Here is a 27,287-nt window from a genome sequence, read left to right as displayed (position 1 = left end):
GGCGGCGGGCGGGGGGAGCGCGGGGCCCCGCGGCGGGCGCGGCCAGGGCCGGCGGCGCGCGCTCCCCCCCGCGGGCCGCGGCGCGGTGGTACCGGCCGGCCGGGGAGGTGCGGGCTCGGGGTTTGAACCCCGCCGCTCGGGCCGCGGGCCGGGGCGAGCGCCAGGGCGGCGGCCGGGGCGGGTGAGTGCACCGGGGTCGGGGCGGCGGCCAGGTGGACCCAGGGCCGCCCGGGGTTGGACCGGTCACCTGCGAACCCCGCGGGGGAGGCGGGGAGGCGGTGCCCGGGAACACTGGACTTTTTCTGGGGCAAAGGGCGCCGAGTCCTCGCTGGACTTGGGCATTTTTGGAAGCAGAAGGGTGGCCACAGGGGTGTGCGCGGGGGCGGGGGAGGGGGCTCGGCGGGCCTGCGCCCCCTGAACCTCCTCCTCCGCCCTTCCGGGAAAGGGTGTGCGATGCCCAAGAGTCCATCTCCCCTGCGGCTGGGCCACTCTTAGCCGCTCTCTCCCGCCCGGGTCTTGAGCGCCAGCATCCTAATTTCCTGGGTCGGGTTCCTTGGGCTTCTGCGCTGACAACCCCCACGGGCGCCCTTAAAAGCTCTGGCCACGCCCCTCGGGAGCTTGGTCCCCCCGGGTGGGCGGGGCCTGCCGTGGGCGGGGGCCGTGGGCGGTGCCGGCGGTGCCAGTGAAAGAGCCCGGGCTAAACGCTCCTCCCCGCCCCTGGCCCCGCCCCGCCGGGTGCGTCCCCCTCACTCCCGTCTCCGGGTCCCCAGCAGCCCGGGACTGCGACGGCGGCGGAACCATGGTGCAGCAGGTGCTCTACCGCGCGCTGGTGTCCACCAAGTGGCTGGCCGAGTCGGTGCGAGCTGGCAAGGTGGGCCCGAGCCTGCGGGTGCTGGACGCCTCCTGGTACTCGCCGGGCACCCGCCAGGCCCACCAGGAGTACCTGGAGCGCCACATCCCCGGCGCCTCCTTCTTCGACATCGAGGTGTGCCGGGACACGGCGTCGCCCTACGAGATGATGCTGCCCAGCGAGGAGGGCTTCGCCACCTACGTGGGCCGCCTGGGAATCAGCAACGACACGCACGTGGTGGTGTACGATGGCGACGAGCTGGGCAGCTTCTACGCCCCGCGTGTCTGGTGGATGTTCCGCGTGTTCGGCCACCGCACCGTGTCCGTGCTCAACGGCGGCTTCCGGAACTGGCTGAAGGAGGGCCACCCCGTGACCGCGGAGCCGTCGCGCCCCGAGCCCGCCACCTTCAGGGCCACGCTGGACCGCTCCCTGTTCAAGACCTACGAGCAGGTGCTGGAGAACCTCAAGTCGCGAAGGTTCCAGCTGGTGGATTCGCGCTCCCAGGGGCGGTACCTGGGCACCGAGCCGGAACCGGATGCCGTGGGTAGGTGACACGGGGAGGGGGCGGCCGGGAGCCAAGCCCCCTGCAAGGAAGGAGAGGGAGGAAAGGTCTGTGCTGGTGGCCCCAATCACATCACACATCCGTATGGGACGTTGGCCGTGAAGGTGGCTGCTGGCATGGCCCTGCCCCAGCCACGCCCCTTGCACGCGCCTCCCCGCAGAGACCCTGCTTCTCCGCATCTCCCTGTTCCCCCCACACCCCGAGGGCTCCTGAGGGGGGGCCTGCAGGGTTCTGTGTGGCCAGAGCCGGGAGGAATCCCAGGGAAGGTCGAGCCCTAACACCTCCTAAAGCGCTGCAGAGGTGTCCCTAACTCCCCCGTGGGGCCCCAGCCCCTGTTCCGGACACCTGTTGGCTAGGACCTCAAGACTCTCCTGGCCTCTGGGGCCTGGGCTGGCCCTTTTTTGGAGGCGGGGGGTGAAAATACCTCCTTCTCCTGCACCGGGACCTCCCGAAAGAGAACTTTGTGGGAACGGGGACACTTTCATTGTTTGGCTTTGCTTTTTTTTGGTTTGGGGGCCACACAAGTGTGGTTTCGGAGCTGACTCCTGGCTCTGCATTTGGGGGTCACTCCCGGACAGGCTCCGGGAACCCTTTTGGGGCGCCGGGACTCAAACCCAGCTTGGCCGCGTGCAAGGCAAGCGCCCTCCCTGCTGTCCTGCTCCAGCCCCTGCAATACTTTTTCGAACTAGAGGGCTCGTTCTTTAAGAACTCCTGGGATAGGGGCTGGAGCGATAGCACAGCGGGGAGGGCGTTTGCCTTGCACGAGGCGGACCCGGGTTCGATCCCCAGCATCCCATAGGGTCCCCTGAACACCGCCAGGAGTAATTCCTGAGTGCATGAGCCAGGAGGAATCCCTGAGCATCGCTGGGTGTGACCCAAAAAGCAAAACAAACAAACAAACAGAAAAAAACCTCCTGGGATGGGGGAAATTGGGGGGGGGGAGGAGAGGGGAGGGAGGAGGGAGGAACCGACCAGACGTTTCAGGCCCCGCGTGTTTCTTGCCTAGTTTGCTCTCCGAGGCTGGGGGATAAAAGGTGAATTCAGGCTTTGTTTGGCTCCTGGCAGAGAAGCTGGCCCAGACCTCCGCGGCCCGGCGCTGGCCTCGGTTCAAGGCACCTCTCTTTGGGACTGAGTCTCCAAAGGAATAGCTGTTACCCGGCAGCGTGCAGGAGGCGCCCGGGGCTGCGGGTACAGACCGAAGGTGCCAGATCTGCTCTTTCCCTCGTCCCCATTTCCAAGACCCAGGTGCCGAGGCTCAGTTCAGCCCAGTCAGTGACTTGGCTTATTGCTGCCTGAGAAGCCTCCAGAAGCTGGGGGTTCTCAAGTCCCTGCCCGCCCTCTCCGGGGCCCTGTCCCGGGGCCCTGCTAGGAGGGCGGGCAGGTGGCCAGGAGCCAGCTGCTGCCTTGGCCGGGTCCCCGGCTGAAGGCAAAGTGCGCAGGCCACACCCACCAGCTTGAATCCGAATTCAGGTCCGGAGCCTGGAGGGTGTTTGGGGAACCGCGGGACGGGGGACTGTGCTGGCCTCCTGGACGGTCTCTCCCGGGGACGCCGGGGCCCACCAGGTTCTGCCAGGTTTAGGATTCGCAACTCGGGGGCTGGGACAGGCATCCTGCTGACCTCGGGGCCCTGGGCTGCAGCTCCTCCCTGGGGTGCTGCTTGTCAGGGGTGCTGGGTGGGGCCCAGAGACCTGAGTCCTTCCTCCTCCTCCTTTTTTTTTTTTGCTTTTTTTGGAGGGGGTCACACCCGGCAATGCTCAGGGGTTACTCCTGTACTCCTGGCTCATGCACTCAGGAATTACTCCTGGCGGTGTTTGGGGGACCCTATGGGATGCTGGGACTCGAACCCGGGTCAGCTGCGTGCAAGGCAAACGCCCTACCTGCTGTGCTATCGCTCCAGCACCTACTTCTTTTTTCTTTTTTTTTTTGGCTTTTTGGGTCACACCCAGTGATGCTCAGGGCTTACTCCTAGCTCTGCACTCAGGAATTACTCCTGGCGGTGCTCAGGGGACCCTATGGGATGGTGGGAATCGAACCCGGGTTGGCTGCGTGCAAGGCAAACACCCTCCCCGCTGTGCTACCACTCACTCCACTGCCTCCCCCCCCTTTTTTTTTTGAGGGGAGGGAGGCAGAACCAGCGGTGCTCAGGGCTTACTCTTGGCTCTGTGCTCGGGGATCACTCCTGATGGGACTGGGGGACCCTATGGTGGGGGTCAAAAGTCAGGCTTCCTCGATGCAAGGAGCCCTGGATTGTGTGTCCGGGCCCTTTCTCCTTAAGGCAGGGCACCTGACCAGCTAAGAGCACTGACCCCAGCACAGGTCTGGGGTCAGGGAGCGTAGCTGCTCGTGTAGCTTATGCAACTCAGCTTCAACCTCCCCCCTCCCAGCTGCTTATTTATTTGGGGGGGTCACACCTGGCAATGCTCCGATGAAACTGGGCTCAGCTGTGTGCAAGGTCCGTGCCCTTTGCCCTGTGCTCTCTCCCCCGCCTTGCAGACCCCTTTGTGAGCCCTACAGCAGCAGGCAGGGGGGAGGGAGGCGGTGAGAGGGTCCCACTCTGCAGGTGGGGGTGCGAGAATAGATTTCTCCAAGAAGACCCAGGGGCCAAGCCTGGCCTGGTAGGCAGGCGCTGAGGTGCGGCTGGGGGCACATGGTCACACGGTCACAGATCATGCCAGTACATGGGGTCGGGGGTCACGTGGCCCACGTGCCTCTGATGGCCAGAGCTGGGCGCATCTCCCTGGGACTGTCTGCATGGTATTTCCTTAGACTCTTTGGGAGCAACCCCAAAAGAAAGATTTTTTTTTTTGCTTTTTGGGTCACACCCGGCGATGCTCAGAGGCTCCTCCTGGCTCTGCACTCAGGAATCACCCCTGGCGGTGCTCAGGGGACCCTATGGGATGCTGGGAATCAAACCCGGGTCGGCCGCATGCAAGGCAAACGCCCTACCTGCTGTGCTATCGCGCCAGCCCCCAGATTTTTTTTTTAAATTGCGGGGGGCCTTTTTTGGCTGCACCTAACAATGCTCAGAAATTGCTCCTGGCTCTGCACTCAGGAGTTACTCCTGGCAGTGCTCGGGGCACGTTGTGGGATGCCAGGGGATCGAACCCGGGTCAGCCGCGTGCAAGGCAAACGCCCTCTCCGCTCTGGCCCCACCCCCAAAGATTCTTGTTTGGAAAGAGAAACACCAGGCGTCTTTGAGCCCCACCCCTGCCAGTGCCCCTCCTGGTGGGACTCGGGGGGACTGTCTAGGCTGCCGGGGGTTGAACCCGGGTCTGCCACACGCAAGGCAAGCGCCCCGCCGGCTGTCGTATCACTCGGGCGGGCCCCGACCATGTGACTTGCATGTGCGAGGCTTCCTGTCCCTGCCTGCCGCCCAGCCCTCCTAACACTGTCCCTTCTGCCCGCCCCCCCCCCCCCCGTCCAGGGCTGGACTCGGGCCACATCCGGGGGGCCCTCAACATGCCCTTCACCGAATTCCTGACGCCGGAGGGCTTCGAGAAGAGCCCGGAGGAGCTGCGGGCCATGTTCCAGGCCAAGCAGGTGGACCTGGCGCAGCCGCTCATCGCCACGTGCCGCAAGGGCGTCACCGCCTGCCACATCGCCCTGGCCGCCTACCTGTGCGGCAAACCCGACGTGGCCGTGTACGACGGCTCCTGGGGCGAGTGGTTCCGCCGGGCGCCCCCCGAGACCAGGGTGTCCAGGGCCAAGGCCGCCTGAGCGCCGGGTCCACCCCCCCCCACCCCCCGCACTCTTCGCCCGCTTCGGACCCCCCCACCCCCACCCCCTGGGGCCTCTCAGAATTGCTGTGCAAAGCCCTGAACCCCGCCCCCGCACCCCATCCCCCCAGGTCCCCAGAATAAATGCCTTTTGTCAGTAGCTGTGTGTCTGCCTCCGCCTGTGTCCGAGTTCCCGCCCGGCCTCGTCCTTCCCTCTCCTGATTCCTGAGACCCCCCCCACTGCCGCGAGGGTCCCCTGCAGGAAGCAGCAGCGTGTCGTTTGGGCCCGCAGAGAGCCTGTGGGCTCGCGCCTGCGCAGTGCCTGGGCTGAGACGCTGGCCTGGCCACCCTCTCTGGGCCCGGTGGGGTGGAGGAGGCGTCCCGCAGACACCGCTTCCCTCCGTCCCTGAGTCCCTGCCCCTCCCCCGGCATTGAGCTTTTGCTCAAGAATTTTTATTTATTTATTTATTTTTTTGCTTTTTGGGTCATACCTGGCGATGCACAGGGGTCACTCCTGGCTCTGCACTCAGGAATTACCCCTGGCGGTGCTCAGGGGACCATATGGGATGCTGGGAATCGAACCCGGGTCAGCCGCGTGCAAGGCAAACGCCCTACCCGCTGTGCTATTGCTCCAGCCCCTTTGCTCAAGAATTTGGCCAAAGTCCCTCCTCCACTGAACAGCAGGCCCAGAGCAAGGGGCCTGGAAGCATAATCCCAACGCTCCTGGGCTACCCCGGAGACCCCCGAGCCTGGCGGACAAGCAGGTTTGAGCTGCCGCTCGCTCGGCGTAGAAGGCACCTGGATCTTCCTCGGGAACCCTTGGGGGTGAAGGGCAGAGGGGACAGACTGTGCCGGCCCGCGCCCTTTAGTCATCCTCCCAGACCTGTGCTCCTGGATCCCTCCACGCCCACCTGGGACCACTCAGGGCGCCGCCCCCTCCCCTCCGCCCCCGCCCCCGCCAACCCACACCAGCTCCTCTCTCTCATCACCTATGTTTATGCTCATAGACATGAATGGGCCTTTGGCTTGGGTTTTGGGCCCCCGTGCTTGGGGGCTGACTCCTGTCTGTACACTCCGGGTGGGGCTGGAGGGGACCCTACCGGGTGTGGGGGATCAAACCCTGGACAGCGTATGCAAGGCAAAAGTGCCCTGCCGCCCTCTGTCCTGCCTCTCAGACCCACTTCTGTACCTGTAGTCCCCAAGTCCCCTCTGAAAGGCCCGACTCCAACGCGCCCCTCCCTCAGCCGTCCCCGGAGGTCGGGGGCGGGGGGTGGAGCTGGGGGCCACCTTCCCTGAGTGGCTTCTCCTGAGGCCGGAGGGACCGTGCAGCGGGCAGGGCGCTTGCCTTGCATGTGGCCAGCCTGGGTTTGACCCTGGCACCGCACGTGGTCCCTGAAGCCTGCCAGGAGTGATCCCTGAGCCCCGCAGGGCCCAGCCCCCCAGACAAACAGACACACGAACGTACAAACAGACACACAAACGTACAATCTGTCTCCCTGTTCCCCGGCCACCGCCCGAACTTCCGGTCTCTGTGCTCGGGTGCTGGCGGCTCAGAGGACATTTCTGGGGAGGACAGAGGACAGTCCTCGAGAGCCCGGTTTGTGCCCTCCGCCCCACCCCTGCCTGGCTCTGCCCGGTCTGGGACCCTCTGAGGTCACAGAGGGCGGGTTCCAGAGCTGCCCCGGTGACAGCAGCGAGCATCCCCGCTTTGTCTCAAGCCGCTGGCAGCAGTGGCTGGTGCCCCGGGCTTCCGCTCACGCCGGATGCTCGGAAAGCGAGTGGAGAGGTAGAGGGGCTTGGAGAACAGGAGGGGTCGGGGGCTCAGCTGGGCCCGGCCTCCATCATCCTGTCTCCCCGCAGGCTGTGTGAGCACCGGGGCCTCCTTCTGTGCCCGCCTGGACGACGCCTCTCGGCCTCTTCCCTTCCAGGTCAGACACTGGCCGGGCATCACTCAACTTTTCTGCCACTCGGGTGTGTGGGTGGGGGGCGGGGCGGGGGGCTCTGGTGCCACAGGGCAGGCGGGGTGGGGAGAGGTCAGGATCAGGAGCAAAAAGCTCCCTAGAGGAAACAGGGCGGGGGTAGGGGGATCTGGGTTTCGGCTTCCCCAGAGGGAGGCCCAATTTCTGCCCCGAGCCTCAGTTTCCCCACGTGCGAGAGGGGCCGAGTTTAGCCTGCCTCTGAAGAAGATTTCCGCAGCATCGTCGTGAAGACAGGTGAACCCGCTGGATTAATACGGGGTGGCTTTGGCGCTCTCGCTCACGCCTTAAGGAAGCCCCCCAAAGCTCACGGGTGGGCCCTGGACCCCAGAGATGGTACAGCGGGGATGGTGCTTGCCGTGCATGTGGCTCCTCTGTTGTCATTCCCCGTGTGCATATGGCACACGGTCCTTGGAGCACCTCCGGGAGTGAGCCCTGAGTGCAGAAGCAAGAGCACCGCCGGGTGTGTGGCAAAACAACGCCAAAGACAAAAACACTCCAAACAGCTGCACTTAAGGAAAACACAAGGGGCTGGAGCGATAGCACAGCAGGGAGGGTGTTTGCCTTGTCCATGGCCGATGTGGGTTCGATTTCCAGCATCCCATAGGGTCTCCCGAGCACCTCCAGGAGGAATTCCTGAGGAATAATCCTGTGCATGCATTGCCGGGTGTGATCAAAAAAGCAAAAAACAGCAACAACAACAAAAACAAAAAAACCAGCAAAAAAGAAAAAAACCCCACAAACCCACAGATGTGTCAAATTGTAGTTTCTGCAGGCTAGGGGCTCCCCATCCAGTGTTCTCAGGTCACTGCTGGGCTCTCTGGGGACCGTTGAGCTAGGGGTTGGAGGTCTTCAGTTCCTGGGGTGGCTTCAAACCCATCAGTGACTCCCCCAGTGGAACCCCCCACCCCAGAGAGTGAGGAGAGAGACCAAGACACAGATTTCATGGAGCACCCTGGGAAGTGCTCACACTGTCCAGCTTCCAGGTCCAGCCCAGACCAGGGGGGGTGGTTACTCTGGGGTCTAAATACCAAGGGGACGTCCCGCAGAGCAGAGGCTGACCCATCCGCAAGCTATGGGAGGGTCAGAATCAATCGAGTGATTTTGGGGGTGATTTTTCCTGGAGAGTGAAATAGGAGGCAGGATCTTGCTGAGTGACCCCAGGCACGTCGCTGGACTTCTCTGGTACTCTGGGTGTTAAACGCAGATGGAGTCACTTCAAAGCCGCCTTTGTGTCAGGTTAGCACAGAGACAAGCCCTTCGGGCTGGCTCTTTGGCTACAATGTATCTCTGTGTCCGGATTCCAGATAAGCAGCGGTGGGGGAGTCTGTGGTCCTGCAAACACCCAGCGCGTCTCACCCCCCCCACCAGAGAACTAAGCTGGTCCCAGCCAGGGTCTGTGATGGGGGCTGGGGGCCACCATTGGTTAGCCCCACAGGAAATAGCTAATAAATGGATTATATAGTACACAACTAAAAAAAAATTAAAAAAGCAATAAAAGAAGCAAATGTGAGTGAGAAATGGCTTTCCCTGGCCCTGGAGGGAGAGGGTGAGTGTGCAGGCTGCGGAGGCGTCTGAAGGTGCCAGTGGCTGCCCCTCGCCGCCCGACCCAAGGCTGGTTTGGACCACCAGGCGGCTTCCTGTCGCCGCCTCTGTGCTGGCCACGGGAATTCCTTCCCCTAAACCTGCAGGACCCCTTAGTGAAACGGACAAGATTGTCTTTGTGGGGAGAGGATGAGAGTTACTGGGATGGGGGGGCTCGGGGGAGATGTACCCCATAACTAGGACTCACAGACGGGGCCAAAGCATGAACGGATTTAATGATGAAGAAGTGGTGAGTCCCGATGCCCCGGGGCTGTTTGGGGTGTGTGTGGGGGTGACGGGCGTTTTCCAGAGCGGGCAGGAGTGCAGGGAAGGGGAGTGGCCGCAGCCTGGGAGCCCCTCTGGTCAGGCTGTGACCACGGCCAGGCTCCCCGGTCAGCGATCCAGCACACCCTCCCCCACCCCCTCCTCCCCCGCCCCCTGCGTTGTCTGAGACACCATACTCATGTTTCTCTGTCCACAGGACCCACTTGGACCTAAGTGCGGTGCCCAGGGCGTGTCCATGGAGTTGGGGCGCCAGGCAGGTAGGACGCCCTGAGCAGGGTCCTGCCCTGCGGCTCGGCGGGGAGGGGGCGACTCCCAGGGTGCAGGGGGACAGCCTCGTGCCCCCAGCCCTCTTCTGTTGGGGCGGGGGTCACCTCTGGCCTGCAGACAGAGAAGGACATAGTGGACACTGCCTCGCCCCTTCCCTCTGCCAGGTCGGGGTCCCCCACCCCCTGACGGTCTGGTCCCGCGGGGGGGGGTGGCCCTGAGGGGCTGCAGTGACCCTCACGTGCAGGGGTGGGGCGGGTGGGGGGAGGATGGGGTTTTGGCACACCTGGGGCCCGTGTGAGCCAGGAGTTGGGAAAAGAATGTTCCAGGCCGAGGCCCGGGCCGGGCAAAGGTCAAGAGGGGCGCAGCTGCGGTTTTGGTGGCCAGGAGTGGAATTCTGTTTAGCCTGAAAGCTGGAGGGGGTGCTGTGGGGTGGGGGGGCGCGGGGCGGAGGGGTGTGGAGGGGTGGGGGGGGGAGGGGGGAGGGGGGTGCCGACAGGGCAGATCCCGGGCCGGCTCGCTGAGGACAAAGACCAGGACTCAGACCCAGAGTGACCTTGTGGTCAGCTGGGAGCAGGGGCCCAAGAGCCTGCGGACAGGGGTGGACAGCGGCCAGGGGGTGTGGGAGGTGGGACACGGCCCCCGTGGGCAGTTTCGCCCCCCAACCTGAGCAGCCCGGGACCCTGTCGATCAAACACGAGCCTCCTGGACTCTCTTGGCCGGGGCGGCCGGGAAGGGCCTGAGAACCTGCATTGCTGCTGGCGGCCCCGGTGCCTGGTCCATCACCCCACACTGCAAGGGGGGAGGGGGTGCCAGGGCCTCACCGGGAGGGGCAGGCAGGGTGGGCATGCCAGGGGGGTCGCCCGACTCCCGGAGGACCGGGCACAGCTCGGACCCCAGCTGGTGTTGCACAATCGCATGGGTTCATACATCAGCTCAGAGCCAGGTGGGGCGGGGGGGGGGGCACAGGACCCCGGACGCGGGTGGGCTGACGAGAACCTTCCCGTGCAGGGCCCAGTCTCCCCGGGCAGGCGGGGGCTGTCCTCTGCCGGCTGGTTCCCTGCCCTGGGCTGCGCCAGGCTCGACTGCTGGGTTTCGGGCCGGGGAGCAGAGCCAGGAGGGCCACCTGGGGGAGGAGGTTTCCTTCCGCCTTTTGTGTAGACAGCAAGGGTGCTGGAAGGGAAATGTCATCACTGTCAGGATGTGTGTGTGTGTGTGGTGTGTGTGTGTGTGTGTGTGTGTGTGTGTGGTGTATTGTAGAGTGTGCGCATGTGTGTGTGGTTTGTGTGTGGTGTTGTTTGGTTTGTGTGTGTGTAGTGTATGGGGGGGTGTGGGGGGTGTATTTGTGTAGAGTGTGTGTGTGTGGTATGTATGTGGGTGTGTGGTGGGTATATATGTGTAGAGTGTGTGAGTGTGGTGTGTGTGATGTATGTGTGTGTGTGTGTGGAGGGGTGTGTGTTAGGGTGTGTGTGATGTGTGTGGTTTGTGTGTGAGGGTGTGTGTGTCGTGTGTGTGATGTGTGTGCAGATGTGTGTGAGGGTTTGTGAGCGGGGTCTGAGGCTCTGTTGGGGGTTGTGAGTCGGAGGGGGGGGTGTCTGCATCAGGGGGCTTCACCCCTTCCTGGAGCACGGCAGAGGAGTAGTTCAGGCTTGGGAGGACGGTCCTGGGGCGCTGGGTTCCCGGGAGCTGGACAGGCAAACCCGGGGCCTCAGGAAGGCGTGGAGGGCGGGGGCAGGGGTGGGCGGGGGGGGGGGGCGCAAGGGGAAGCATCACACAGGCAGCCGGAGACCCCCAATCTCAGGCCCTGGAAGTAGGGGACGTGGGGAAGGGCTGGGGGAGCAGGGTGGGGGGGATCAGAGACGTCCGGGTCCCACACTCGGATTTTCCCAGCACCCTCGGCCGCCCCCCCCCCCCCCGCCCCTGGGTCCCCTCGCTGGGCGTGCAGGGTCCGAGGGCGCTAACCTAGGGCTGCAGACCCCGACTCAAGGTCACTCGGCCAGTCTCAAGGTCAGACGGGGCCAGGCTGCACGCAAAGTCAGAGGCAATGGGGGGGGAGTGTCCTGCTCCAGAGGGCTCCAGCCCCCTTGTACCCCTGGGGGTGCTCAGGGGTCACCCTGGCGGGGCTGGGGGGGCCACCTGGGTGCGGGAGTGGAGCTGGACGTGGGCTCCCCGCTGGACGCCGCTCTGGCCCCGCCTACTTCACGACCAGCTCTGGCCCCGCCCACTCCACTGCCCGCTCTGGCCCCGCCCTCTGGGGCTCTGGCCAGTCTGTCCTCCCCCGGCCCCTCGCCTCTGCCTGCTTCCCAGCCTCCCTCCTCCAACCGTCCTTTCCCCCCCAACAGGCACGACCACTCTGACCAGGCCCCCTCGGGGCAGCAAGGAAGGCCGGCAGGATGTGGACGCCTGGGGGAGGACCTGCAGCCCCTTGGACGCCACCAGGCTCAGGTCCCCGCCCCCCAGCCCCTTCCTGTGCAGGCCGGGCAGCAGCCCCCTGGGGCAGGCCTCCGTCCCGCCCTCGAGGGCCAGTACCTGCCTCAACCCCGGCATGGACCCGCAGCCTGGGGCCCTGAAGAAGGGGGACCACAGACCCTCTCCCACCCAGAGCCAGCCCGGCTCCCGCGAGGGGGCTCAGATGTGCGGGGGGCTGGCCGAGGACCCCGGGAGCCCGCCCGCCAGCCACAGACCCAGCGTCATTCCTGAAAACATTCGCCATAAGTTTGGGAGCAGCCTGGTGGACCAGATGGTATCCGAGAAGCAGGTGTGTGATCCGGGTTCGGGGCTGGGAAGCTGAGCGGCATTGTGCATGGGGGGGCTGTAAGTGACGCCCCCCAACACCTATGAATCTGCTCTTGCGTACACCTGGGGTGCTTCCAACTTTCCTGAAATAATAACATTGGTTGTGGTGTTGATTGAGCACTTACTAGGTCACAGCACATTGTTGTGGTTTTATTGAGCACTTACTATGTTACATCACACGGAATAACTCCTTTTTTTTCAATATTTACTTTCAGATATTTTTGTTTTGAGCCACACCTGGGAGGGTGGCTACTACTGGTTTTTAAATATTGAACCTGTGCTCCTGCTGAATTCTCACTCTAATGACCTCATGAGAACCCATCTGTAGGGCTGGAGAGACAGCATGGCAGGCTGCCTTGCACGTGACTGACCTGGGTTCGATCCCCAGATCCACAGAGAGTCCCCTGAGCCCCACCAGGAGTGATCCCTGAGCACAGAGCCAGGAGTCAGCCTTGAGCACCGCAGGGAATGAGCCAAATACCAAATAAACAAAACCCAGCCCCATGTGCCAAGTCGGGAGACAGGCCGAGAGAGGAGGAGAGACCTACCTCATGTTTGCAGCTTGGGGGGGGCACACCCAGATTTCCTGGCCCCTGGGCATGGCTTCAGCCACTCTCGGCCTCAGTTTCCCCGTTTATATACAAGGAAAGAGTCGGCCCTGGTAAGATCAAACGAGCCTTCCAGAGCCGGCCTGGGCTGAGGGGTCCCTGCCACTGTGAGACCCCTCGAGTCCCAAGGGTCTAACTTAGAATGTGGCACGAGGGGCAAGAATCACAGGACGGTGGGGAGGGCGCTTGCCTTGCACGCCGATGACCCGGGTCTGATCCCCTGAGCACAGAGCCCGGAGTCAGCCCTGAGTACTGCTGGGTGTGGCCCCCAAACAGAACAAACCGAGGCAACAGGAACTGGTCTTTTTTTTTTTTCTTTTGGCTTTTGAGCCACAGCTGGGGGTGCTCAGGGCTCAGTCCTGGCTACGGGGTCACTCCGGGGGCTGCTCGGGGGCTGCTATGGGGATCAAACCCGGGTTGGCCTCGGGCAAGGCCAACGCGTGCTCTCAGGCAAGTGCTCTCCGGCAAGTGCTCTCCGGAAAGACCGTTCCCGGCGGGCTTGGACAGCAGCTGCCAGTGCTCTCGGGGGCACGTCCCCAGCCTAGGGAGAGGGTGGAGGCTGTGAGGGTGCAGGGGCTGCAGCAGTGAGAGCTCCCGGCTCGGGGTGGGGGTGGGGGCCGGGTAGCTTGGTGGGCGGCGCCAGGCAGGGCCAGGGGGACTTTCAGAGGTGACAGCAGCGCCCGACCCTGCTCCCCCGCCTCTGTCTCCCCTCCCCCAGGCCCAGAGGGCCCTCAGCGATGCCCTGGAGGGGCAGAGGAGCGCCAACTCTCGGCTCGGCAGGGCCCGGGGCTCAGTGCCAGGCTCCCCCAGCTACGCCGACTACTACGACCTGGGCTACAACTCTCGCTCGAACTTGTTTCCAGGTCAGGCCCAGGACAGGGGCGGGCAGGGCTGGGAGCAGGGTCCCCCTGGGTACCCCCGGGGATGCTCACTTCCCCCCGAGGGGGTGACGTCCTGGAACGTCAGTGTCTCTGTGCAGACCGTCGACCCGGTGGGCACGGCCGCCAGGGCCCAGGCGTCGGTCAGGGTGGATGCTTCCGTCCAGCTGGGCCGGGGCTCAGCTCAGACGGGCCCTGGGCGCAGCCTTGAGTGGGGTCCGTAGCCCCCGCGGTCAGCAAGTCTGCGGCTGGTGGGGGACATCCCCCTGCAGTCCTGCTCGCCAGTGGGTAGGCGCTTGGCTGGGCACCAAGTGTGTGCCCGGGGGCGTCTCTCGCTCCCGTGCTTAGTGGTGGCACCTTCTGGGAAGGGGCATAGAGGCAGACACTCCCCTGCCCGCCTGCTGTCCTCAGTTTGTCTTGGGACATTCCGTGATGCCCAGTTCACAGGCAGATGGGACAGCGGCTGGCCCCGGGCCCCCCGGTAGGAATTGCTGAGTCTGAAGTTCAAATTCATCTTTTCCTTCTGCCCCCCCAAACCCCGAGGTCTTCACCATCACTGACACCCCAACCTGCCCCCTCCCCCCCGCCAGCTGTGAACCAAGGCTGAGAAGGTGTCTGGGCGGGAGGTTTCCGCTCAGTATGTCGGGGTTTCTCTCTGCCCGCTCCATCCTGCCCGCGGCACCGCGTGCCCAAGGTCAGGTTTTGCCCCCTCCCCTCCCGCCCATGGTGGACCCTCTCCAGCTGCACCCTGGATCTCGTCCCCCTGGCCCCCAGCCCTACCCCCAGGAACTGCATTGCTGTCGGGGTGAGAGTGGGTTTTGCCGACGCTGCGCGTGCTTGAGAATGAGGTGGAAGGTTCGCACACAGGACACAGGTGCTTCAGAAGTTGGAGTCTGTTACTGGGCGTCACACCGCCCGCTTCCTCTATCGCTCTGGTCCCGGGCGCCTCTAGGGTACGATGACGATCCCGTCGCCTGGTTATTCTCTCCTCAGTGTCCATGTGCCCAGTGTGGAGCATGTCCAGCTGTCACCCGTGGCCCCCGGCTGGGGTCTGCTGCCCTGGGGCCTGTCCCTGGGCATGGCTAGGACTGTCCCCTGGCTGCTCCCTGCCCCCCCCCCCCCGCCTTCCCCCTCCCGCCCCGTCTCTGCCCAGGGTGTGAGCGTGGCTGAGGTCTCTGAGTCTGTACCTTGTCACTGTCCGGGCACATGAGCCCCGCCTGGTTCCGCCATCTGCCTTGGCGTAGGTGAGGAGGGCAGAGGGCGGAGAACACAGGGCAAGGTGCGGGCAGGGAGGGAGGGAGGGAGGAGGAGAAGGAGGAGGAGGAGGAAGAGGAGGAGGAGGAGGAAGAGAGAGTAAAAGAGTGAGCATGAAGCTTTCTCCTCCTTCATCTCCTTTTCCTTCTCCCTCTATTCCTCCTCCTTCTTCTTTTCCTCCTCCTCCTCTTCCTCCCTCTTTCTCTTCCCCTTATTCTCTTCTCCTTTTCTCTCTCCTCCACCACCTCCTCTCATTTTCTTCCTCCTCCTCTTCTTCTCATCTTCTTCCTTCTCCTCCTCCTCCTCTTTCTCTTCTTCCTCTCTCTCCTCCCCTCCTCCCTCCCCATCCTCCTCCTCTCCAATCTTCTCGCCTCCCCTCCCCGCAGACAGCTCCTGCCCACAGCTCTGAGCGGTCAGGCCCACAGGCTGGAAGGAGACACACATCCGTGTCGCCTGAGCCTGTGCCGAGGGCGTGCGGGCCGGGCACCCAGCACCCAGCACCAGCTCCCGGCCAGAGGGTCGGGGTTTCCCCGTGACCGGCGTCCGGACGTTCTCTTAGCCTGGGCCAGCCGGGGCCTGACCCCGGGGACGTTGGCAAGCCCTGCGCCCTCCTTCTCAGGCTGGCGAGGTTGGGGGGGGGGGTCTGGGGGAGGTGGGGACGAGGGAGAGGGACCCACGGGAACAGACTGTCCTGGGGAACTTCGGGGGGGGGGTAGCCGGGGCGGGGGCGGGCTGGGCCGGGAAGGACAGCGGTGGGGGGGGGCGGTGTTGGAGTGGGGAGAGAGGGTTATCCTGAAGGTAAATGTCGGGGCTCAGGGCAGAAGCAGGGGTGCGGGGAGGAGGGGGCTGGAGGCGTTTGGGCAGGCAGGCATGGCGCCCGGTGGGACCACTGACCACCACAGGGGTGGCCGCCCGGCGTCATGGGGCGTTGGGTGTTTGTGCAGAGACGAGAAACAGGCCAGCGGCTGGATTAGGGGCGTGTGAACGGGCGCCGAGGCCAACCTGAACACTGGCAGGAGAGGACTGTTTGGAGAGGGAGGGAGGGAAGGTTCCAGAAGGTGTGGGGGGGAGAAACCCGACTCCGTGCTGAGTCACAGGGATAATCTCTCAGAGAGTCTCGGAAAACACTTGGTTTGCTTTTCACATTAAAGTTGCTAATCCAGCGGGGCATGGATTTCGGGTTTCAGTGTGAATCAGATTCCTTTTTCAGATTCCTTTTTCATTCCTCCTTTATGGGGATCGCTATCTTTCACTTTTAATCCTATATCTGTATTTTTAGACATTTTCTTTTTAAATTTTCTATCGTTTTTATTTTTTTATTTTTCAAGGGAAAACGCTTTAATTTTTAAAAATTTTTAATACTTTTATTTTACAGAGTAGTTCACAATATTTGATTACATGTAATATTCGAACACCAATCCCATCATCATGACACCTTCCCACCACCATATTTCGGATGTTTCCATTCTGAACCCCAACTCCTGCCTGGAAGCAGAACTGAAATAATTTTATATTGTTTGTTACGAAAAACCGTTGAAAATGCTACAAAATTAGTTTCCTTAGAGGAAAGAGCATAAAGATTGTTGCATTTCACCCAGGGGCCATTAAGCCCTTCTATAAGAGATCACTAACATGTTGTTAGAGGTTGAGCCTTGTGTGTGTGTGTGTGTGTGTGTGTATGTATATATATACACATATATACATATATACACACATATATCTGTAAAAAATTATTTCCCTCTAAGATTGGTTGCCTCCTACTTTACTACTTTATTATTATTATTATTATTTTTGCTTTTTGGATCACACCCGGCTATGCACAGGGGTTCCTCCTGGCTCTGCACTCAGGAATTACCCCTGGAGGTGCTCAGGGGACTATATGGGATGTTGGGAATCGAACCTGGGTCAGCCGCGTGCAAGGCAAATGCCCTCCCCGCTGTGCTATCATCGCTCCAGCCCCTCCCCCGCCCTTTTTTTGGATTCACCGTGAGATACGGTTACAAAGCTTTCATATTTAAGCTTTGGTCACACAATCATCAAACACTCATCCCTTCACCAGTGCACACTTTCCACCACCAAAATCCCCAGTGTTCTATTCCTCCTCACCACCGTTCCAACCCATCTCCTGCTTGTGTGGCAGACGATTTCCCACCACCTCAAACCTGCCGAAAAGGCAATGCTAGACGATTTGTTTTGTATTGCTTGTTATGGATAGAATATAATGTCCAGGAAATTCTGTGTCGTTCTCTTCCAGGAGCTTTAGTTTATAGACTCTGGGTCTTGGCCATTGATGGGATTACATGGCGCCAGGGGCAGTTTGTGGAAGTGACTGCCAAGCTTCTGGAAAACTGGGGACCTGGGGGGAGGAGGCCCAGTCCCGATCCAAGCGGGCTTGGAGATCTCAGTCACAGGTGCCCGCATATCTGGGTTTTCCTGCCAGTCCACTCTCTGGTAAGGTTCATCTCGTTTTGGGTGAGACTTGTGCCCTGTTGGGTGAGGCTCGTCTGAGCATGTGTAGAGTGGCCTTGGGCATGGCAGTGGTTGGGTTCTGGAGGTTTTCGGCTGCCGGGGTTCTGCTTGGGGCAGGGAGGGAAACTCAACCCGCTCCACTCCGAGGTGCCCCGGTGAAGACAGCCTGGCACGGGGTCAGGGCATTCTGCAATACTCTCTTCCGGGAGCTTTAGTTTATAGTCTCTGGGCCTTGGCCATTGATGAGATTACATGCCCCCCAGGGGCAGTTTGTGGGTGTGACTGCCAAGGGGACCTGCGGGGGAGGCCCAGTCCCCACCCAAGCGGCCTGGGGCTCTCAGTCACGAGTTCCCGCCTACCTCTGTGCTACAGGCCCGACCTGCATCTTTTGATCTCTTTCTAGATTCGTGGGTCTCTGAAGTAAGGCCAATAAATGAGCTTATGTAACTGACCCAGAGGTGGTTTGTGGGTGTTTAAATTCTAGGTAAACTTGGCCCCAAGTTGTTGGGGTCTGGCCCAAGGCACAGCAGCAATTTCGGGGTATCTGGAAGTCTGAAGGCTCCATCAGGCTGCTGATGCACTCGCCCCGCAGGTAGAGGTTGACCTGCTGGTGGCACCTTACCCCCCAGAAATTTTCCTTTCTTTTATTGGTTGCATATTTTTTAGCATTTGAGTTACAACTTGAGAGATAGAACAAAATCCCTTGACTTGGGGCTGGAGCGATAGCACAGCAGGGATGGCGTTTGCCTTGCACGCGGCCGACCCGGGTTTGATTCCCAGCATCCCATAGGGTCCCCTGAGCACTGCCAGGAGTAATTCCTGAGTGCAGAGCCAGGAGTAACCCCTGAGCATCACCGGTGTGACCCCCTGAAAAAAAACAACCCTCGACTCATCATTACCTCACATATATTAAACTTCTGCATATCATTTTTTCTCATTTTATTTCCCCCAAGCACCACTGCATGTGTTTCCAAGACCCTTAAATTAAAATGCAAACCTTAAAAAGAAAAAAGTGTCTGCTTTGTATGTGTGAGGCCCTGAGTTCGATCCCCAGCAGGCAAGAGAAAAAAAGAACCAAAAAACCTGTTGGCAATCCTACCCTGCCCGGAGTGATCCCTGAATGACTCAGGAGTCATCCCTGAGCACTGCTGAGTGTGCCCCAAAACCAAAAAAAAAAAAATGAATTTGGGGTAGGATCTGAAGGGGCTCTTTCCCTATTCACATTTGTCCCCAGAAATGGGGTGCAGCTGCCTCGGGCTCTCTGGATTCTGCTGCTCAGGCGTCTCGCTCCCTGCCTTGCTGTTCCCAAGCTCTCCAGACACCCCCCCGCCCTTCCCCACTGTCTGTCTGTCCTCCCATTGTTCATAGATTTGCTCGAGCGGGCACCAGTCACGTCTCCATGGTGAGACTTGTTGTTATTGTTTTTGGCATCTCGAATACGCCACGGGGAGCTTGCCAGGCTCTGCTGTGCGAGTAGGATACTCTGGGTAGCTTGCTGGGCTCTCCGGGAGGGACGGAGGAATCGAACTCAGGTCGACCATGTGCAAGGCAAATGCCCTACCCCGCTGTGCTATCGCTCCAGCCCTCCAGCCTCCCTCCCCAAGCCTCTCTGATTAGATTTAAATTGGGAGGTGGGCCCCTTCTTCGTTTGAGAAGAGGTCACTCAGCATCTAAAGAGTCAAAGATACTCTCTAGTGAAGTGCTCCTCAGTTTCCCCAAATTTGACCTCCCCTTTTTTTTAACACCCCTCACCCCCAAATTTGACTCTTCAGCACTTGGGGACAAGGTATGTTCTAGGCTGGATTCTTTGGTGCCTGCTTTCACCTTTCACCCCGTAGCACTCACTGGCTTGGGCAGAGTCTGGTGTCTGGTCCCTACAGACGCAGGGCCGCGAGCCAGCCTCTAACTTAACACTCTGTCACATAAGCACCCAGGTAGCTCAGGGGCAGCGCGTCTAGCGGGATGGTAGAAGCTGGTGACTGCGGTCGGGGATGAGTCCAGTTCTGGGAATCGGTGGGACTTGGGTGAGGGCCCAGTGAGCCACCGGGTTTTGTAGATAATGAATATGTGCTTGGGAACAGTGTCTCGGGTCCGGGAGTCTCTGACAAATGCAGCTTATTGATGACGCCTTTACAAATCTCAGGCCGTGTAGACGCTGTTTGCTGGAGCTGTTGGGTCCAGACAAACCTTTCCCCGCCGGAGCAGGCCTGTGGCAATCTCACCTTGTTCTTTTGTTTTGTTTTTTTCTGAGTCACACCCAGCGATGCTCAGGGGTTCCTCCTGGCTCTGCACTCAGGAATGACTCCTGGCGGTGCTCAGGGGGCCCTATGGGATGCCGGGGATTGAACCCGGGTCGGTCGCATGCAAGGCAAATACCCTCCCCGTTGTGCTATCGTTCCGGCCAACCTTGCCTTGCCTTGTTGTAACTGTCAATTTAGTTTTACCAATCTGGAGACTCTTTCAAGGGGAGCAACTTTTACTTTTTTGGGTCACACCCAGCAATGCACAAGGGTTACTCCTGGCTCATGCACTCAGAAATTACTCCTGGCAGTGCTCGGGAGCCATATGGGATGCTGGGAATCGAACCCAGGTTGGCCACGTTCAAGGCAGACGCCCTCCCTGCTGTGCTATCGCTCCAGCCCCGGGAGCAGCTTTTAGAACCAGGATCTCACCCCAGATTGCTGCAGATGCTTTCACTTCTCTGGGTCTTCCTTTTTTTTTTTTTTTTCCCATTTCCCAGCCACAGAGAGGGCCCAGTTTGCTTCTGGTTGGCCAGTACTTGTGTGGGAAACAAATACCAGAAAACTCTCCCGGCATTCTGGCTGGGGATGTGGCTCGGTGCCGCGAGAGCTTCTCTTGCATGAGTGAGGCCCTGGGAATGATCCCCGAGCACAAAGTCAGGAGTCAGCCCTGAGCACTGCTGGGTGTGACCCCAAAACAGCAACAGCAACAACAAGAACAACAAAACCTTCAAATAATATGAATCTGGGGACAAAAATAGGTGCAGAAATACAGATTTCTCATAGAGGAATCATCCCTTTTTAGTTCATGGTCTTAGTTAATTTCTATTTATTCTCTTCATTCAAATATTGGGGGTTGGGGCTGGAGCGATAGCACAACGGGGAGGGCGTTTGCCTTGCATGCGGCCGACCCAGGTTCGAATCCCAGCATCCCATATGGTCCCCTGAGCACCGCCAGGGGTAATTCCTGAGTGCATGAGCCAGGAATGACCCCTGTGCATTGCCGGGTGTGACCCACAAAAAAAATATTGGGGCTTATTCCAACTGAGGCCTTTTCTGGTGATTTTGGTGTCAGCTGCGGTTTCTGTGTCGTTCTCTCCCTCCCCAGCTTATGTGTTTGGGATTTCCAGGTGCTTCCTTCGATTCTCGCTTCTGGCTCCTCTGTTTGTCTTTAATCTTGGCCATGTGTGAGTTTCTGCCTTTGACATTTCTCCTGCATGGTGTACGCATACGAAAGTTTAGCAGTTACTTAAGCTCTTCAAAAACAATGAATCCTCAATGCTTTCACCTTGATTCTCCCGGCCCCTCTCAGCTTACATGCTATTACTTAACAGAATTCTAGTTCTGTGTAAACAGAATTCTAGTTCTGTGTAAATAAAGTTGTGTAAACGGTGGATTCTGGCCCGATAGTGTGTCTAAGAGTTAAGTTCACAGGCTCTGTGAACTTGGAGGAATGACTTCACCTTGTTTGTGCTTCTGTGGCTCCACCCATCATATGAGGGTCGTACTCACCCCTGCTTCTGATGGAGGTGACCAGAAAGTTTTGGAAGCTCTCATAACCCCTCAGCTCATGGCCTATCTTCGAAAACTTATTAGCTTTCTTCATTACTGTCATCATCATTATCTTCACCATCCTCATCTTCACAACCACCCTCCTCCTCCTTCTCCCTCCTCCTCCTCCCTCCTCCTCCTCCTCTTTCTCCTCTTCCTCCTCCTCCTCCTCCTCCACCTCCTCCTCCTCTTCCTCCACCACCTCTTCCTCCTCCTCCTCCACCACCTCCTCCTCGTCCTCCTTTTCCTCCTTTCTTCTCCTCCTCCACCACCTCCTCTTCCTCTTCCTTCTCCTCCTCCTCCTCCTCCTCCTCCTCTTCCTCCTCTTCCTCCTCCTCCTCTTCCTCCCATCCCATAAACTAGGCATTGACCTTCTTTATTTTTGCTTTTCGGGTCACACCTGGCAATGCACAGGGCTTCCTCCTGGCACTGCACTCAGGAATTACCCCTGGCGGTGCTGGGGGAACCCTATGTAGGATGCTGGGAATCGAACCCGGGTCGCCCGTGTGCAAGGCAAACGCCCTCCCTGCTGTGCTATCACTCCAGCCCCGACATTGACCTTCTTAATGCAGCTTGTGTAAGCTTATCTGGATTCCCGAGGACACACATACTGTGTCATACACACACACAGACTAACTCCTGATCTCCATTTCCCAACTACCGTTTCTCGGGGCATCTTACATTTTCCTTCAAGCATCATTCGTTTCTCTTTTTTTGTTTGTTTAATTGGTTTTTTTGAGCCACGCCCAGCTGTGCTCAGGGCTTCCCCCTGACTGTGTGCTCGGGGATCACTCCTGGCAGTGCTCTGTGGGGGGGATCAGGTGTGATGCTGGGGTCAGTCACATGCACGCCAGCTGCCTTCGCCCCTGTGCTCTCTCTCTCTGGCTGGCGCGTGCTCTAGGGGAGGTGCTCTTGCAATTGCCGGCCGGGAGAGCTCCCGCCCGTGATGCTGCTGCCCATGCTTTCCTCGGCTCATCATCCTGCCTCTGGGTCTCTCCCATTGTCTAGTTGCAGTGCTGGCCAGGGCCGCATGATCTCTTTTTTTTTTAATTTTATTGAATCACCGTGAGATAGTTACAAGCTTTCATGTTTGGGTTACAATCTCACAATGATCAAACACCATCCCTCCACCAGTGCACATTCCCCACCACCAATATCCCGGGTATACCCCCCCTTTCCCACCCTCCCCCTGCCTCTAAGGCAGACAATATTCCCCATACTCTCTCTCTCCTTTTGGGCATTATGGCTTGCAACACAGACACTGAGAGGTCACCATGTTTGGTCCATTATCTACTTTCGACACACATCTCCCATCCCGACTGATTCCTCCAGCCATCATTTTCTTAGTGATCCCTTCTCTATTCCATCTGCCTTCTCCCCTCCGCTCATGAAGCAGGCTTCCAGCTATGGGGCAATCCCTGTGAGGGCCACATACTCGTGGCCTGGTGCTCGCACACGCCTGGCTGTCAGCGTCCACCGCTCCCAAGAACCAGAGCTGCTGGGATCACACCTGGCGATGTGGCATTGGGGATCCAAACCGTGATTGCGCATTTGTGCTTCTGCTCTGAGCCAGCTGTCATCTGACCATGTTTCATATTTCATTTTCATTTTTTTTTTGCTTTTATGGGTCACACCCAGCGATGCACAGGGGTTACTACTCTATACTCTATACTCTATACTCAGGAATTACTCCTGGCGGTGCTCATCAGACCATATGGTAAGATTTTTTGGGGGGGTGTCACACCCGGCAATGCTCAGGGGTTACCCCTGGCTCTTCACTCAGGAATTACTCCTGGCACAGTGCTCAGGGGACCCTATGGGATGCTGGGAATTGAACCTGGGTCGCCCGCGTGCACGGCAAACACCCTCCCCGCTGTGCTACTGCCCCAGCCCCTCATTTTCGTCTTTTCTACCCCCCTCTCCCTGTGCTGCCCCTAATGTCGTGAGCTCTGTCCTCTGGTCAGCCGTGGGTTCTCACCTGGAGCTAAGCTGCCAGCCCCCATCCGCTCGAGTAAACCTCTAACTTGAAACCTACGTCATTTTTCAGATGGCAGAAAGTAGAAACTGAAGGACGCGCAGTAAGCAACTTCACGGAGCACAGGCTGATTTTGTACATTTTCTCTCCCCCCAGCCTCTAGCCCCAGATGTTCCTGTCCCAATTCTTCCAAACCCCAAACCTCTTACTGTCCCGGGAACTGAATTTTTCACGGTGATATGCTTTGTTTTTGAAATCCCACGTGCCTCTGAAACTACTGTTAGCTCTGGGCAATTTCTTTCTCTCTCTTTATTTTGGCTTTTTGGGTCACACTCGGCGATGCTCAGGGCTTACTCCTGGCTCTGCACTCAGGAATCACTCTTGATGGTGCTCAGCGGGGAGTTGGTCACATGCAAGGCAAACGCCCTCCCCGTGTCCTGCTGCTCTGGGACCCCCCGCCCGCCCCCCCCCCCCCCCGCCAGCTGCTTCATCACCGATACTCACTGTAATGGGACGGTTTCAAACACGCATGCTGTTTTGTGTTCTGAAATGCTCGAATCTTTCCTATCTTGTAGGATTTGGTCCTCTGATATCTGGGATGTGTGTGTGTGTGTGTGTGTGTGTGTGTGTGTGTGTGTGTGTGTGTATACTTGACACAGAGAGGTCAGTTTCCTGAAACAGGATCATTGATGAGAACACGCCAGGTGTTCCCGACTGTGTAAGGTCATTCCATTCCCCTGAAAAGATGAGACAGGAACTTGGAGAGGCTAGTCTGTCTATACACATAGCTGCTGGGGGCTGAGTCCAGGGCTCTGCTCCCCTCTCCCCTGCCCACCTGTCCTCCCCACCACTCCTGCCTTTCTGGGTCCTCTTCCCCTCTTCCCTACCCTCCTGGGCCCTCCTCCCCTCTCCCCTGCCCACCTGCCCTCCTCCCTACTCCCCTGCCCTCCTGGGTCCTCCTCCCCACTCCCCTGCCCTCCTGGGCCCTCCTCCAATCTCCCCTGCCCTCCTGGGGTCTCCTCCCCACTCCCCTGCCCTTCTGGGGCCTCCTCTCCACTCCCCTGCCCTTCTGGGCCCTCCTCCCCACTCCCCTGCCCTCCTGGGCCCTCCTCCACTCTCCCCTGCTCTCCTGGACCCTCCTACCCTCTCCCCTTCCCTCCTGGGCCCTCCTCCACTCTCCCCTGCCCTCCTGGACCCTTCTCCGCTCTCCGCTGTCCCCCCAACCCCCCTGTCCATCATCCATAGGGGAAGTGCACACAGGGGTACACCCTGGAGTGCCCATTCCCTGTTGACTTGGGGTACTGGGACTTCCTTCTTGGGGCTCCACAGGGGCCACGCAGGAGGCAATGAGCCTCATGAAGGCCTCCTACACCCCGGAGGTGATTGAGAGATCAGTGAGAGACATCGAGCACTGGCACGGCAGGAAGACGGACGACCTGGGTAGGCGGGGTGTGAGGGGCGCCCACGGGCAGGGCAGGCACCCCCAGGCCCCAAGAGGACCCAGACGGGCACCCGGAGCCCCAGGGCGGTGTGAGGAAGAGGGTGGGTGCATGTGGGGCAGGGGGCCGAGACCCTCTGGTAACGGGAGCTGAGTCGCCCCCCCGCCCCCCGCCCTCCGCAGGACGCTGGCACCAGAAGAACCTGATGGACATGAACTTGCAGAAAGCACTGGAGGAGAAGCAGAGCGACAAGGGCAGGAGCTTGAAGAGCTAGAGCCCGGGAGGGTCGCCCGGCCGGCGGGGACGCGCCAATAAAGGCCCAGCCCAGGACATCCCTGCTGTGTGGACGCCGCCCCCAACACTCAGGCCCGGAGCCCCGAGCTGGGGGTTGGGGGTCACGCGTCCAGTTTCCTCTGGTGACCCCGGCCAGCGCCGGGGAACCCACCCCACGGCTCTTACTATAAACGAGACACACACACACACACACACACACACACACACACACACAGCCAACAGCACCGGGGAATGTGGAACCACATGTCAAGGTTTATTATGCCCCGGTTGCTGGGATACACATCTGGGGGGGGCATGTGGGGGTGGGGGGCTGGTGTGTGTGTTTAGGGGGATGGGGGCGACTGCTCCGTCCAGGCTCCCCAACAAAAACGAAGCCGAGAAAATTTCGACTCTCTTAGCCCCCGTAGGCGGCATGAGATGTTTGTTCCCGCGGAACTCCGCAAAATTGAAAGTGGGAACCACGGTCCAGGGAGGAAGTGGGGGCCGCTGAGGGGCTCAGTGGGGCCCCAGGGGGCGGGAGGGGGGGGACTCCGGACGACCAAGGGGATGGACAGTGGCACTGGCAGGGAGAGTTCTGGGGAGTCCTGGGAAAGACACCCCACGGGGTGCCCGAGCCCCATTTTGAATCAAGAGCCTCGGGAGGGCGTCACTCCCTGTCTCTGAGGGGCGGAAATAGTTCAGGAGCGACTGGAGTTTGCTCTGAGCAGGCGAGACCCCCCCACACAGACAAGTGTTAGAGGTCGGGACCTCGGCAGGGGGGCTCAGGATCAGCCCAGTTGCACCTAGCACTTTCCCAGTGTCTCCTTGAAGAGCAACCGGGTCTCGACACGGTCCCCGAGCTGGGTTAGGGTCTCTCCGGCCATTCCAGCCTTGCCGGTGTCAAACAGTTCCCGCCCGCCCCTCCTCCCCCTGCCCCCCACGCCAAGAAGTGAGCACAGGCTCCTTTAGTTCCCACGAAGAGAGCAAACCCTTCCGGGGACGGCTGGGACTCTGTCTGACCCACGGGGCGCCGTCCCTCGGACCCTCAAGGCCCAGAGGGACCCCGACCGGCCCGGAGAGAGAGTTCTTGGCCCTGAGTTCCATGACAGGCCAGTCCTAGCAGCCTCCGGGCCCGTGTCTGGGGGAGCGTCGCTTGTTGTCCCCAAGGAAATGAGCGTGTCTGGCAGAGCCCCCGGGGAGACAGCAGACGCCCCAGGAAGCCCAGAGAAGTCGGGGAGAAGCGACGCCCGCCCAGGCAGGGGATCGGCCTGTGGTCCCACCTGGGCCGGGCCCCTCTGTCGTCCCCCCAGTTACGGGGGTGGGGCCGGGCACGGGAGCCAGAAGGGGAAAAATCAAACATTGGAACAAGAGGCAGCCCGTGACTTTGCGGCTTGGCTGAGAGTCACCCCGGATACTGTGTCTGTGTGTGTGTGTGTGTGTGTGTGTGTGTGTGTGTGTGTGTGTGTGTGTGTGAGAGAGAGAGAGAGAGAGGGGGGGGGTGGTCCTAGTTTCATGCAGACCTGCTTGATCACTGGCTATCAGAGGCCCGTTGGAATCATTGAGGGCCAGATGGGGGGGGGGCGGCGCGCTGAGCACCCCCTAAGAGCTGAGTGTCACCTCTTGGTTGCAGTCAGGGACCAGGGCTTGGGCCTGATCTTCTCCACCAGGTGTGTGAGGACATCGTTGAGAACCTATTCAGTGGGGTCTGCATCATTGCCCTCCCCCCCAACCCGTCATACCTCCCGGCAGGAGGGAGGGTTATTCCCCGCGTGGAATGCATTTCATGGCTAAAAGTGCCCCCTTCACAAACAGGTCCCGCAGGGAAATACTAGGCTCTGCCGACTCGTAGGAATTCCCGTCCAGAACCAGAGAGAGAGAGCGGGCCACATGCCTTGGGCAGCGGGGGAGTGTTGGCCTAGCGCCAGCGGGGCCAGAACTGCGTCCAGGGCAATGAGAAAAGGAAGCTCGGGTGCGGCGGACGACCGCCGCGGGCAGGGGTATTTGCAGGCGGTAGGTGGACAGTACAGAAGCCGCACCCCCAAAGCTTGTCACTTTGCAGAGCGGGAGCTGGGCCACCCTGTCACGGGCGCAGCTCTGGCTCGTTCCGGGGCGCCCAGAGTCTCAAAGCGAGACACAGCGGGCCACCTCGGGGACCTCCCGGGGGCGCTGCCTCGTGCCTCGTCCCGCACGCCCTGTTCCTGGAAACGCGGGCAGGCACGTCACAGTCTCGGGGTGCAGCAAGAACAGGTCCTGCCGCAAGGAAGGCCCCCAGCAGGCCAGCCGGGGTGAGAAATGGGGCGGCCCACGGAAACCTCCGGAAGCTTTTGCGTGCAGAGACCAGCCGGGTCCTGGGGGTGTCAGGCAGGGCTGGAGATCTTCCTTCTCTCGGTTGAGGGGGTCCAGGCTGGCTCTGGCTACAAGCTGGACTCCCGACAGCAGTCGAAGTCAGAGAACGGCGGCATAGCCGGGGCGCCACCTCCTCCCCTCGTGAAATTGGCCGCCACCATCAGCCAGCCGAGTTTCACTGGAGTCTATCGTGTGTCTACGTCAGTTTTAACTGTGACAGG

General features: G+C 60.2%; 2 protein-coding genes across 3 annotated transcripts; both read left to right on the top strand.

Annotated features, from left to right (window-relative positions):
* The first annotated feature begins 47 nt into the window (after positions 1 to 47).
* Positions 48 to 5,288, top strand: TST (thiosulfate sulfurtransferase). Of its 2 annotated transcripts, none has more exons than XM_055142082.1 (3): positions 48 to 181; positions 774 to 1,394; positions 4,837 to 5,288. In XM_055142082.1, the coding sequence occupies exons 2-3, from the start codon at positions 800 to 802 to the stop codon at positions 5,127 to 5,129; spliced, it is 888 nt and encodes a 295-aa protein (XP_054998057.1). In that variant the 5' UTR covers positions 48 to 181; positions 774 to 799; the 3' UTR covers positions 5,130 to 5,288. The 2 variants fall into 2 exon arrangements, with proteins under 2 accessions (XP_054998057.1, XP_054998058.1); XM_055142083.1 differs by having other exon boundaries at positions 57 to 181; positions 771 to 1,394.
* Positions 5,289 to 6,998: 1,710 nt separating this feature from the next.
* Positions 6,999 to 24,741, top strand: TEX33 (testis expressed 33). Its single transcript, XM_055143951.1, has 6 exons — positions 6,999 to 7,056; positions 9,170 to 9,230; positions 11,580 to 11,995; positions 13,360 to 13,504; positions 24,338 to 24,448; positions 24,630 to 24,741. The coding sequence occupies exons 2-6, from the start codon at positions 9,209 to 9,211 to the stop codon at positions 24,719 to 24,721; spliced, it is 786 nt and encodes a 261-aa protein (XP_054999926.1). The 5' UTR covers positions 6,999 to 7,056; positions 9,170 to 9,208; the 3' UTR covers positions 24,722 to 24,741.
* The last annotated feature ends 2,546 nt before the right edge of the window (positions 24,742 to 27,287 follow it).

Source organism: Sorex araneus, chromosome 6 (genome assembly GCF_027595985.1).
Source record: "Sorex araneus isolate mSorAra2 chromosome 6, mSorAra2.pri, whole genome shotgun sequence".
NCBI lineage: Eukaryota > Metazoa > Chordata > Mammalia > Eulipotyphla > Soricidae > Sorex > Sorex araneus.
The sequence above is the reverse complement of the archived record's forward strand: the minus strand, read 5'-3'. Positions and strand labels throughout refer to the sequence as shown.